This window comes from Pantherophis guttatus, chromosome 3 (assembly GCF_059756535.1).
Source record: "Pantherophis guttatus breed Tessera chromosome 3, ASM5975653v1, whole genome shotgun sequence".
Lineage (NCBI taxonomy): Eukaryota > Metazoa > Chordata > Lepidosauria > Squamata > Colubridae > Pantherophis > Pantherophis guttatus.
In genome coordinates this window covers 93,103,987-93,118,614 of record NC_142065.1, presented here as the reverse complement: position 1 = coordinate 93,118,614, position 14,628 = coordinate 93,103,987, and the positions used below count along the sequence as shown (strand labels likewise).

Here is a 14,628-nt window from a genome sequence, read left to right as displayed (position 1 = left end):
CTACTGAATTCTATCTTAAAAATGAACAAACAGTGGTAGGGAAAAAGTTATTTTTCAGAATCATGTTGCAGAAGACCAAAAGAAAGTAAAATGCTACTTTTGGGATGTCTATATAACATGAACTGTAGAATACATCCTATTATAAGCATCCAGAAGAAGAAAAAACTTCATGAGATCAAAGTCCAAGTGTAACTGCCAGTTAATTTATCTGCCTTTACAGACAAAAGACAGTTTTCGTCATTTTCAAAGGATCCAATGTCTTTTCTGACAAACAGGTTTTGCAGTTTAATTTACAAATAGAATTATAAGTATGGCATCGTTCCTCTCCCAAAGCAAATGACAAACAGAGTACAGTTTTCAATTCATACCATCCTCAGCAGGATGGAAGAGATTAAAATAAAACTGAAATAATTTAGACAAAACAAATAAATGTTTCAGAAAGTTGAAGGAGATCAAAGTATGCATTTTCTGACCCCACTCTACAAGCATTTCTTATTATATTGACCAATGTCATCAGATCATTAATTAAAAGGAGAAGTGCTGGCAGGTGGCAGGGAACCAGAAGCCGATAATTGGCCCCCTTCTTCTTTTTGCCTTCAAAAACTCCTTTTTTTTCCCTTGCAAGATATGCCACTAGGCAGACAGAAATGCCTACTTTGTAATATAATGATTAAGATGAGATGAAGAGACTCTTGCATTTAAAGCTGCTATGCCTAATGAATGCAGCAAGCTTTATAATTATGATCTTCCCTTTTTCTTCATAATAAAAAATATGACGTTCCACTCAACATTTCTTCAACTGTCAAAAGCAAGCAAACAAACAAACAAAACAAGACACCATTAAATAGGAAAACTATAGCTGATAACGTAATGTTTGGTGAGGGAAGGTACTTTTTTTTTTTAACTTAGCAGGGAAAAATAAGTAATTCAAATAACAAAGAGGATAAAACCAACTAGATTTACCACTTCACTTGGTAGATTGCTCAGGTCATTAAATGGTGTTTCCAATGTATTTGTGTCAACATTTAGCATCACCACATCCTCCAGTGATTTACTTTTGACTCTCTGAATAAGGAAAAATATCCATGTAAGCATTTGAGTGCTTCTCTTTCTGATTTTCATTTATAAACATACACACGTTTTTAACATACAAATCTAAATTGTAAACGAACAAGCAAACAAACTAGGGATGAAGCAATCTAAGTCATAAATAAATATTTCCATGGCAGCATGTGTATTAAGAATTCCTTTACATAATGCATCATTACCATAATTAATGAAATTTAGAGTATTAGAAATAATACCCATCAAGACTATTTCTTGCAATGCCCTGAATAGGATCTCCTATTCTTCTGTCACTGTATAAAACATTTATCCACTATTTGCCTAGCCACTGTGAGAAACAAGATGCTAGGACAAGTGGACATTTGGTCTGGTTCATCAGGGCATTCGTTACAATCTTTTTTTTTTTTTTTTTTTACTAATGCAAGCATAGACTGATAAAACACAGCAGATACAGGCTTATAGACTTAAATAACAGTAAGAAATAGATGACATGATATTCTCACACGACTGTGTATATTTAATATACAGGCATGTCCCCCATTGATACCAGGGAAACAATTCCATGATACGGTTGGACAGGCTTTCTAGAGTTGTTCACTCTTTTAAATTTAACCTGTATGATCCTAGATCAAGCAAATCAGTAGAGAAGTCTTTCTAGTGCCAGTTTTAAACAATGTCTATGCTAGATGAAATGGCTCATCACATTTCCATACTGAGGCCATACTGAGGGGATATATTATAACTCTTACAATAGTTTTTGGCCATTTTCTTTCCTTTACTAGTTCTCACTCAGTCTGAAATAATTGCAAGCATATTTGAAATAAGAAGGTGATCCTGCCTGGTTCCTCCCCACTCCATAATTCTATTTCCTTCCATGCAGAAGTCTAGATATAATTAAATGGCATACTGCCAGAAAAGCTTGGAAGAATGTTCAGCATTCCATTTTGATGCTGATATATTTAAGATTGCTTCAAGGGTCACATGAAAGAAAACTGTTCTCTTCTGCTGTACCTAATGAAGATAGGAAGTTCTCCTATTCTGTTTCTCAACTATAGAGAATCTCATATAAAACAGAGCCAAGGTTAACCAAGTTGCTTCTTTTTTCCCCCTCCTATCCTTCCAATTACCCATAAATTGCATTTTTTTTGAATACTGAAGCCTTTTCAAGAATAGTCTGAGAGATCCAGTTAGGCTTTTAAAAGCTTGCACATTACGCAGCCTTAACATATAGCCATGGAGAAAGTGAAAGTTACTTACCTCCATTAAACTGAAGTGAACTCCAATCAAATAAGGCATTGGTGCACTGAAATTAAAGGGGGGGGGGAGAAATACATCAGATACTAGGAAGATACGATAAGCATGTTTGCCAGCTCCAAATATTCAAATGCCCAAAAACCTGTAAGATGGAAAATTCTGGTTCAAAACCTAGCTATCATTCCAGCTTTAAAGTAAGGAATAACACAAGACTATTTTGCAGAGCTGTTGCAAATCTTCAACAGCTCTCACTTCTTCAAAGTGTGAACTTTACCAAATGGAGACTGCAGTCCTCTCCCAATACTTTTTTCTGATCATGCATGCAATATTATACGATCACTGATCCATCTCTCTTGGTGAATCTCAGTACATATTCAGAAGAAATCAATTGGATCATCCCCATCTATTAATTACTATTTTGTATCTCCTACAGCCATGCAATTTAATTATTTGCTTAGTAAAATGTTGCTAATTGCACTGGATCAAAAGAACTCAGGGTGGAGATAAAACCAACAAACAAATCAATATGAAAGCACTTATTAGCACATGATAGATAAACCAAGCTAAACTACCAACAGATTGGATAAATTGTCAGCTCTCCATGTGACGTTAAAAGAAAACAAAGTCATGTCCCAGCCAGGCTTTTGAGAGAAGAGAGTTTCATAAGCCAAATATAAAACTCCTGTCTCACATTTGCATTTCTTCGAATAAAGGGAAGGTGAAGGAAAACCCACTCATCAAATATAAAAATCATTAAATTTTTATATTTAATATTTAGGCAGGTGATACAACAGAGGCTGTCCTTTAAATATCAAGGTCCCCAGCTGTTTTAAAGCTACCATAAATACCTTGAACTCAGATCACAAGCTACTGAAAGTGACTTCAGTTCCTGTAAAACTGAGATAAATTGGTCAGTTTGGGTTAATAATCATCCTATAGTAATGTATGCTTCTATATTTTTAATCAGTAAACAAGTTCAAACTGTCCAAAATAATTAAAGCATTAGGGTTGTAACTGACAAAGATGAATCTAGCAGCACACTGAAAATACACTCCCTCAAGGACTGAATCTATCCATTTCAGTGCATGTTGCTTGCCCAGTCCCAAAAATAAGAATCACTGATCCATATAGACACCATCTTGTCAGATAGCATTGCTTTATCGGCTGTGATATGAAAACATCTAGACTAAAGTTTAATAGTAATAGCGATCTTGCGATGACTCTAATGACTGGGAAAAATAAAATTGGGTATTATCATCACACTGATGACACCTGACTTTAAATCACATATACCCTTCTCCAGTCTATTCTTTTATATTTTAATAGAATGGAGGACAGAAAAGAATTTCATACTATCTTCTAACTCAATAATTTTGAGCAGATCAGAAAACCCCAAATAATATCATTTGTGCAAGTTAATTGAATAAATTCACATGGAGTAAAAGTGGCTGCATTTTTCATTTGTTGGTTTTATTTATGGAATAATCTGTTACATGGCATCCAGCTAATGTACAATTCAGAAGATCAGATCATTTGCATTAATACTATAAAAATTTAACAAAATGGGAAAAATTAATGGCCTTCACATGACCTTTCTAAAAGTTACAAAGCTTCTATTATTTTATATCTACTAGTACATATAAAAAGCCTAAAATGATCTGGCATTTTTGTAATGTGACCCCTCCCCAAACCTGAGCAGTTGTTAAAGGGGAGGGGCAAAAAGAAACATATGAAAACAGTTTGCGGGAAATATGGAATATTACAATGAACAGGTAAAGGCTTTGATCTGCAAATGTCTGTTTCTATTTCCATGTATAACTTTGTATTATTATGAATTTACAGTTAAATTGTATTGAAATCTAGCTGTGTGTATCTTCAAACTCAAAATGTTGGGTTTTATTTTACTTTACCTAAACCACTCTACTATATGAATAATATGTTTGCCTTGAACAGCAGTAGATTACACTGAAATAGCAAAATGCAAAATGACCATGAACAACTTATTCTATTGTGTAAGAATTATGTCTTCTTTTACTGTATACCCTTATGCAAGAAAAATGCTACGAAAGGGAAAGGGAAAGGGAAAGGGAAAGGGAAAGGGAAAGGGAAAGGGAAAGGGAAAGGGAAAGGGAAAGGGAAAGGGAAGGGAAGGGAAGGGAAGGGAAGGGAAGGGAAGGGAAGGAAAGGGAAGGAAAGGGATTATAAAGGGTTAGACTTGATCAATACACAGCAGGAAAAAAGATGAAGTCTTGATGTATATTAAATGAGTAAGTTTGACTTAAAATGCAACCATGATTTACAAAATATAACAAGTGTATATTTGTAGATTTAGTACATAGTATTCTTTTACTTGCTGTGATTTTTAGAAAAACACAGTATTGTATCTTTCCATTTCAGCTTTCATCAGTATCTAACATTTTGGCCAAAGTTTTATCAAATCTGGTTCTATTTCTTCATTTGGTTTTATTTACTAACTATTTCCCCAATGGAATGAAAGTGCTAAATATTCGGGTAATTCAGCCGTTAGCTACCATTTTTTTTTATTTTGATTTAAATAGTTAAATAGTTATTTATTAAGCATAGATAGTTATTTACAATAACTATCTATGCTTAAACTTTATGCTTTTTTCTTTTAGTTACAGTATCTGATAAAAAATTTCAATATCTCTTTAAAACTTTGCCCCTTGTGTAAAATATATAATTCTTTTATTTATTTATTTTGCATGCCTGCATTTATGCACAACATAAGATAGGCAAAGAAAATTATCTGAAATAAGTTGGAAGCATTCCCAGGATGTTCTTAAAATGTTTATCTGTTTTTTTAAAAAATCGTATCTCCTAAAGCTTACCCTGAATTTTACCAAAAAGGTGCCCATTTTGATGGTATTGATTATCTGTCATGGCCTAGTCTTTTCTGCTCAGATGCACGTGGCCAGCAAAATACAAGGGTTATAAGAAGAACTCAACAAGGGAATGATTTGCAACATAGGGAATGTGTACTGGGACCAATTTATGTCCCTCATTCATGACATGCATCATAGGCACAGATGACCTAACACCAGATTCACCTGAGACACAATGATATAGTATCACAAACCAGCATGGGTTTCTTGGTTAAAGCAGATAAAGCCAGACTAACTAATTACTATAAAACTTTCCCACAAATATGGCAATAAAACTTTTCTTCATGCTTCTCTAATACACGCTTTTATAGTAAATACAACAGAGATATATACAACCTAAATGTAATGTAATGACTGCCAGAATGATATTATGCTACATATTCTATTATTCAAAATGGTACCTAACACAGGTATTTCCCCCCCATCCAATGGTATTTCTCACCTTGTGAATTGGAAACTACGAAGTTAAAATTAGGGATTTTATTCTGCAAGTAGATTGAACAGAATGACCAGCCATAAACCACTTACATTTCAACCCCCTTATTTTTGTGGCTCTCAGAGCTTTGGAAATTATACTTGCAGAATTCACCCTAACAAACAGACAAGCAAGCAAACAAACAAATAAAATCCCACAATCACAATCAATAAAAAGCATTGAGTTTTTTCCATAAAAAAATCAATTCATTCTGGAAATATTTATTTATTTATAATATTTATCAGCGATGGTATATCATCACATTTCCATTTCCATCCCTGGCCTTCAAACAGGCAAAATAATAATAAAGACTGTTCAGTTTGCCAATAAGTACAGAACCACTTTTACAGTTTACACATTAATCAGATGGTTTTGAAATGTGACTTCAGTATAAAATTGAGAATAATATTATTAAAAAGTTGCAGTCATTAGACTTATGATTAAAACTGTGAATTTGGACTGGAGGTTGCTATGATACTTTTTCCAGATAAATCAGCCTTTTTCATACATGTATAAACTGAAGTAACAATATATAATGTATGACAAAGAATACAGCTGAAAGATATACAAATAGCTCTGTATTTTATACTGCTTTACAATTTACTACAAATGTTAGGAGCAGTTATATACACTGACACTAAATTAGTGTTAAGAATAATGAGATTTTTAGGTTCTTGGGAAGCATACAAATTTACAATAGAAAAGATGCCAGAAATTCTTTTCTGAAACCCACTGAGCAAAACTGCATTCATGAAATTGTCCCACCCAAGAATGGAAATACGATTTCCGCACATTCCTCCTTTTCATTGTATCCTCCTCAGAGATACATGAAGGTAGTTAGAGACTCTTCTAAATTAGAGCAGGGAGTAGCAGAGAAAATTTAGCCCTGTACCCTAAAATCACATCTTTCCCCTTGGCCCCTTCCCCATAGCCAAAGTCTTATTAGAACTCTTCTATTTGTAAAGCAAACACTCCAATTAAATACAGTTCATAAACCAATACATATTTTATATGAAGTAAAACAAATTGGTATCAGTTATTTATTCAACCTTTGGAATAACCATCTTCAGTGTCCTGCCTAGATAAGTCAATTTATGGATAGTTTAAAAACTGTATAATTAGATTCCTATAATCTTAAAATACATTTGGTACTACTTCAACAAAAATTGCTTCATATATATTATTGGCTATCTCAGGGAGTGTTTACTAGATGATGAGTTCCAAATATATTACTGTTGGGAATGCTACTCAGAAATTGAAATATTAACCTATAGTGTCTAGTTTTGCTCTATTATCAACATATTTGAGGATCATATCAATAGGATTGTCACTATGATTTATATTAACTGCTTTGTGTTAAGGATGTACTTCTTGGTAATATACACAATATTTCAAATCTATTATGTTATCAGAAAATCTGCATTTTCTGGCCTGGGTTCCAGAATTAACATTTTTCACTGAAGTACAAATCTATATCCCATAGTGCATTGTTGATACATGTTGTCTGCCATCATAGACTTTTGAAGTAGTTGTGTTTATATATTAATTTGGTGAGATTTTCATTTAATTGTATTTAAAATTTAAAAAAATTATAAGTTATATTACTCCACTAACTCTCTTGAATGTGCAAATACTTTTCTTCTATTCATTAATTTAGTAACATAGCATTTATTTTTAAACCACTGGGTATTAGTTTAAGTGTGTCCGAAGTAAGGTGACATATTATCTTGCATTAAAATCAAAATGCAACTTTTTATTTAAAAACAATGCTTGACATGAATCAGTTTTTTCTTCATATTTCATAGAAAAGTAATACTGGGGAAAGCTTGGCATAATCAGTTTCTGATTAGTAATTTATATCATTAAAGAAAGTGTCAGGCATTTAAAAGGAGAAAAAATGACAATTAAGACACATGCATGTTTTTCTTCTAGCAATCACTTATCAATTTATGAAATATATATTTTAACCTAGTCCATCATTTTCCTAAAATAATTGGTTATCTTACATAAAGTATGAATTAGAAAATTAGTATGATTTTATTGTGAAAAATGTTTATTCTGCAATAAAAATGGAGAATTTAATAAAGAATCATTAAGTAGCTTTAAGTAGAATTCTGTAATCCTGTAAGAATGTTAATAGAATTCTTAAAACAGATGCTTCATCATAAACTACATAGTGTTATAGGTAAGAAACTATACTAAGAAGTTAATAAGATTGTTTTTTCTTGTTTAAAAATTAAGCAAATCCAAAATCTGTCAGACGTTTTGGTACTTTTGGTACCAAAATAAATTTTAATTCTCCAGGCAGCAATTAAACAGAACCTTCAAATAAATGACACAACTTGATAAATTGCTTTACTCCAGATAAACAAGAGAAATCAAGCTGTCTATAAATCTAGGGCTTACATTCTAGACCTTTCCACAAGGCCACACATCTTTTCAAGTCAACAGACTTTTGCCTATTCTTTTTCTGACCCTGAAAGTTGGACACATCCACTCTGTACATAAAATTTACTCTGCCCTGAGCATCACTCGTTTCCCCTCATTATACCTATGAAATAATGCTATATGATTGGATACTGGTTCTAATGTCAGAAAGCATTTCAGCTCTTCTAACATCTTAAACTTTTGCTATGTATACTTTTGCACCAGGATGTATATGTGCTGCCAGTACATTGGATATAGCAATGAATGAAATTATTTCATCCTGGAAAGGAGATGCTTCTTTTTTCAGCTATGCTATTTTGAAATTCTCTCTCTGCCCTTTGATTTCAGTGATTTTTTTAAGCCCATTAAATCATTGCTTTTTTGACTGGGACAAGTATATTAGCTTATAAGAAATCTAGACAAACTATGATCATGAAGATGTTGTAGAATCTTGGAAGCATTTGAATTATTTAAATTATAGAATTATTTTGTGCTGTAAGCTAACATACTACAAGATGTGAAATAAGCTTGAAATACCACATGTAGCACACACAAAATATTAATATTAGTTCTAGATTAGTAATGATTAGCAATGCTAAATTAGTAATGATTAGCAATGGGGGAGTTCTACTCTGGAGATGGCTGTTAAGTTGACAGCAGACTCCACCTCCCCTCCCACTCTCTGCTCCCTATTGGTCCTTCTTTTTTTTTTACTACGGTAGTCATATTGATGTATTTTCTTGGTTTTCTTTTTGTTTATTTTATTGTTTTATTATTTATTTTTGCTTTGTTTAAAATTTCCTTTTATTTCTTCATTTTTTTATTGTTGTAAATCACCTCGAATAGCCCCATGGCGAGACAAGTGGCAAATAAATGTAATAATATTAATAAATATAATTAGTAATGATGACAGCTCTCAATGTGTCTGTATAGGACCTTTTGATTACCTTCCCTCAACAGAGAAACATTCTGAATCACATTAGTATCTCTACATACGTTTGGGTGGGGGGGAAAGAAAGATAATACAAAATTTTGGATTTTGTCTCTTCAGTAATTCAGCAACTTCTAAAATCTAGTGATCTAAAAATAAGCCATGTAAGTCATAAGTCATGAAACATAAATCTTGTTTCATATTTTAGTCCTGCAGAAGTACAGTTTCAAATATTTTTATCTTATAAAGCAGTGCCAAATATGGCATGTTTTCATTTTGAGTCTGTACTATTACAACTGGATTTACTGTAATCTTCAAATGATCCTATATATTTAATTAAAAGGCAACAACATATTGTCTTGCTTAATTATTAGAGAGGTAAAGAATAATACATATTTAGCCTCTTACCAGCAATAATCCAGGAGATGTGGTGGGAGCACCGGGATGTATATATGCTGCCAGTACATTGGATATAGCAATGCAGCTGACCCATGAACACAAGCAGTTAACTAGAATTCAAAGCAGACACAACAAAAGTGTAATGTTATAAGAAAGAAAAGAAGTAAAACACTGTATTAATCATGTCAGCAACAATAAACCTGCAATTATGTTTATACAATATTGAGATAAATATTGAATTTCTATGTACTATGGAAAAGCTGTATTACTGTCAGTCACATAATGAAATAACAGTAATAATGATAGTCTCATAAAGAGATGCAGAAATAGTTATCTTCTACTGAAACGAAGTCACTTTTCAATCTATAAATGTTTCTTTATATATTCATTCATAGGCTGAATGCTGTCTTTATTGTAATGCGAACTAAAACGTAAGAAAGTAAATTGTACTGAAAAATCTTTCATGCTAAGGGATTAGATTCCCTTAGCAGAACATTGGGTTTTTGTACATCATTTTGTTTGACAGGTTTATAAACTTCAGTTTTATATACATAAAGAGTGAGATTGTGATAGAAATAAGGGAGAATTGGTACAGGATTTGCTAAATTATCAAAATACAGCTTCCAAAATGCTTATTGATTTTCAGAAATACAACTGGTCATTTTAGAAAAGAAATACAAGTTTTTATGAGCATTACAACTACTTTGTATCAGTCAGGCCAGCAGACATTTAAAATGGAAGGACAGAAATATGACAATTCTATGTGATAATAAGAGTATAATTGGCTTTCCCACAATTTCAGTCAGTCAATCAACTAAAATTTAGAATGACTGACACAAATATAAAATTACAATGTTACTAAATTGCATAATTACACTTACGGAACTTAAAGTATAATTTATAGTTATACAGAACTACGTAAGTGTTAATACAGAACACTATGGAAAAATGCTAAAAACCAAAACCAACACAGAAGAATATAAAGTTATGATATCATATTGAGCTATTATATCATATTTCAGCTATGCCTACGAAAATGGGACTCATTTGCAGCATAAAGGATGCACATAAAATAAAATGCACATACATAGCTAATAATAATAATAACAACTACAATGTTAAGACTAAAATTGGATTAAACCTCCCACAAGCAACAAAGCTCTCCTCTCCTCAGAAGCTTCCAACTCATCAGATGACATGCATATACATTCATGTCATACCCATAGTGGTCTTCAACCCTTCCCAGACAGCTACTGCAGCTATAACCACCCCAAGATTGTGCACCGCACTCCCATCTTAAAGAAACAATGGTCTTTTTAGTAGATGGAAGAAAGAGAGGGCCGTCTGAGATCTATTTTGGTTTGGTTTGAGGCCAGAATAACAATACCAGCTGCAGTGCTTGCTATGCAGGGGAAGGTATGGCAGAAGTGGCCCAGGTACAGAGAACAAACACTATGCCAAGGACAATATCCCAGAGAGAAAATGCTATTAAGACAAACAAATGGGTCCAAGCTGGCACTACTTTAAAATCTTCCCTGAATAAAATGCTAAACAGGAGTCTTACTTTTATTTAATGAGGAGTTAAGTCTCTACTAACAATTGTCCCAGGAGCCCCAGTCTGTTTTACAATTCACAAAGGGTACAAGGAATACATCTTGCACATAATATCCTGCACTTCTTAAGTGTTAGCCTAACTCATATTATGAGAGCTATTTGAACTATGAAGGGGATTTACAACAATGTGTTTCTGAGGGCAAACCGATTGCAAAGAAAGCCAGATGCAGCCAACAGATGAATTTCACATGAAACAGATCCTAATTCTCAGAAGGCACTGTATGGTCACAATAGCCAGAATATAATCTACTGCTCTGCTTTCTCTTTGTAAATCTCTGCTTATCAACTACGTATTTCCTGATGCTATAATAATGTACATTTATTACAGTATTCTGACTGCAATGAGCTCAGAAACTCAAACCTGGCATCAAGTATGGAACCTTTGTTTACATAGCACTGAGAATTCTGCATAAGCATCTTTTATAGCAAACATGCCAGAGGACGAAGATATATAATGTAATTTTTCTTATCATTTAGATAGTGGATCACACACACACACAAAAAACACCTGTACACATTACTATATACAAACTAGGGCCATATTAATGAACAAAAGAGTCAATCTATCAATTCCGCTTACACAATTTAAGTGTCTGACATTCTGCAAGTTGCAGAAAAATAACTAAGCACAGCATTTCCTGCCTCGTGCATTGGCAACTCACAATTCAGTTGTTGAAAATCCCCTAGGTCAGGGGTGGGCAACTGTGGCCCTTTTACAATCTGTGAACTTCAACTCCCAGAATTCCTGAGACAGCTTGGCTATCTCAGGAATTCTGGGAGTTGAAGTCCACAGGTTGTAAAGGGCCACAATTGCCCACCCCTGCCCTAGGTAGCCTACCATAGGGCCTGTCAGGAACAAGACTGAAAAAAAAAATAGCACAGGGTTCTACAACACTCCTCCCGAGTGTGATGTGCACAATATCAATAGCTAGGATAGTTTGGAAGAGAAAGAGTATGTGTGTAGACTTATGCAAAAATATAGGCTTATGTGAAGTAGTACCATTTTGCAGAGGTTCCTCAACCCCAATTGATGGGTTGAACTACTTGTATGTGGTGCCTTGACACTGAAAAGCAAGGCACCTAACTATGATGTCTCAAGGTAGACCACTCTGGCTGCCTAATATATTTCAGTGGAAATATCTTTTGCAAAGCTATGTGGCCCACAGGTCTAGTGCAGCTAAGTATTAGCTTATGTACATCTCATCAGCCACTTTATTGGCTTCCAATGTTCTTCTATGTGTGCAGAAATAAAATAAAGTAACCTGCAATTCCAATTTACGAGATTGAATGCCTTGCTTTTTTCAATGTAGAGAAGGTGCATTTCCTGTAAGTGGATCACCCCGGCAAGCAAAGTTACTGTTATCTATTAATATATCATAATAATAAGGCTGCTCACCTTACAAAAATGTGACTCTGGGTGACATACAACAGTTAAGGAAGTACCGCTCCTTTACACAGCTATAAGATTATCAAGTGCTATGGGTGAAGTATGGTAGCTCAGACATATAAAGCAAAGGAATAAGCAAGGAATAAGGAATAAGCAAATCAAGTTCTGCATCTATAAGATGATACTATAAAAGGAAAGATTGCGGATAAAAATAATACTTTGCTGTCTTCAGCAAAGAGCATTGCCATTTCCAAAATGGGTGGGATACAGGCCACCTGAACTGGGGGTGGCTGAGAAAGCTCAAATGCTTCTGTCAGCTTTCCTACCTCGTGTTTTAAGAGGCTTTTATTTCTTAAATATTTATGGCATCAACAAACCAAGGATGTTTCAGAGAATTCAGCTTCCACTTTAGAATTAAGCAAACCATTTGTGTTATGAACTTCCGGCCTAAATTAGGAGCAGAGAAAATGCTTTATTAAAATAACCCATAAAGCAACAGAACAAGAGATTACAATTTTGAACAGCATTATATACTTTCATTCAGATTAATATAACAGGATTAAATATGGAAAAGAAGAAAGTCTGAAAGCTCCCGAGGGATATCATTAGGGCAAATTGCCAAAGAATGAAACATGAGCCAGTCAGGAAAAATTGGAGGCTACAGTAGTACCAAGGGACTTAAATGTTCGACAGTTGGAGCTTCAGTAATGTGTGAACTGAGGGTTACTGTATCAAGAGACTCTGTTCACTGACACATGGAATGTCACTATTGACCACCAAACAGCCCAAGCTTGACAGTTATGCTCCAGTCAGCCAAAGATGTCATAATTTCTTAGTTAAGCTGCCCATTTCTGATTAATTTTTGTTTCCTTACCTCTGTAGAACAGCTGCAATTTTACAAAGTGCCATTACCATCCCCTTTGCTGCTTGCTGTTTTAATTGCTGTTTTCTTGCTATAGAGATAATTTAATGTTTCTGCAAATGAATAGCTTGCAATTCTCCATAATGTGTATTCCTTTGGATGCATTTCCAATTACTTTCCCATACAATTTATCTAATAGTCACTATTCTAATCATAGTTCTTAAGCCATTAAATACAATGTTTTCTAGTAATTTTTACATACAAAGAGACAGTAGATTAGATATTAAACCCTTAGCAACTCTACCCAGGAAATGGGTTAGTCATGGATCTCATGCCTACTGATTAGTAACAGCTATTTAAAATAAGAATGGAGCACAGTTAAGCACAGATAATTTCATCTAAACTGAACTACCTTTTATTAAATGCTAGACTTCTAGATTGTACTACTCCTCTTCTGAACAATAAGCTAGAAATATAATCACTGACACAAATCCAAAAACTCAGACATTTATTTATATGTTACTGTCTGTCCTTCTAATAATAATTAGTGCATTTAAGATTTCAGGTATTTTCCTGAACTTTGCTCTCTTTCTAGTACTTTCAAGAGTGGAACAAACTGAAATACCCGAAGATGAGTAAATTTCTTTTCAAAAAGTAACATATTAGTCTTTCACTGAACACAGATGCAAATTTCCTTTGACACAAATATGTAGAACCATATAAGTATATTGAATGTTCTAAAAATATATTAATAAAGATAAAACTTGCTGAAAAACAAACTCAGATTTTAGTTTTTGTCACCTGTTATTTCTTTACAATGTATAGTGTCGCTCCATCTCAGCCTTGGTTTGTTTTAGTTTTGCTCTCCTACAAGCATAACCAACTTCAGAGTGTTTCCAAGTTGGATATACTTCTAGAGAACTATTAATCCTTTTTTAATTTTCAAAAATCCCTGTTGATCCAAATAGAGGTGGGTGGGTGATAAGGGGGGGAGTACAAAAGTTTTGTTTTGTAGCATACCAACTTCATATTTTACTTTAACTAAAAGAAAATGTAAGAAATGTTAGAGGAAGTTTAGCTGGTCTCAAGACAGGATTCCTTAGCTTGGGCATCCATACCTATAACAAAATGGGCATTGTGACATTAAGATGCAAACTCCATAATTTCTTTGGTATTTGAGACATGATGCATCACAACATCCCATGAAATACTTAAGGTCAAAGTTTGTGTCACAATGTCATGATGCATGTTGTGCAACTTGTTCCTCTTAGGATCACTACAGCTATGTTAGTTCCCATGGATACCCTGATG

At 33.8% G+C, this 14,628-nt stretch overlaps 1 protein-coding gene across 4 annotated transcripts in view; it reads right to left on the bottom strand.

Moving 5' to 3' along the window:
* DENND1B (DENN domain containing 1B) overlaps window positions 1-14,628 on the bottom strand; it is a 196,729-nt gene that overhangs the window by 61,941 nt on the left and 120,160 nt on the right. For all 4 annotated transcript variants that reach the window (XM_034437461.3, XM_034437462.3, XM_087890051.1 and 1 more), the window contains 3 exons: window positions 9,464-9,564; window positions 2,323-2,368; window positions 964-1,065 (listed from right to left, as the gene is read on the bottom strand). In XM_034437461.3, coding sequence (XP_034293352.1) covers window positions 964-1,065; window positions 2,323-2,368; window positions 9,464-9,564 — 249 coding nt within the window. The remainder of the gene's footprint in view (window positions 1-963; window positions 1,066-2,322; window positions 2,369-9,463; window positions 9,565-14,628) is intronic.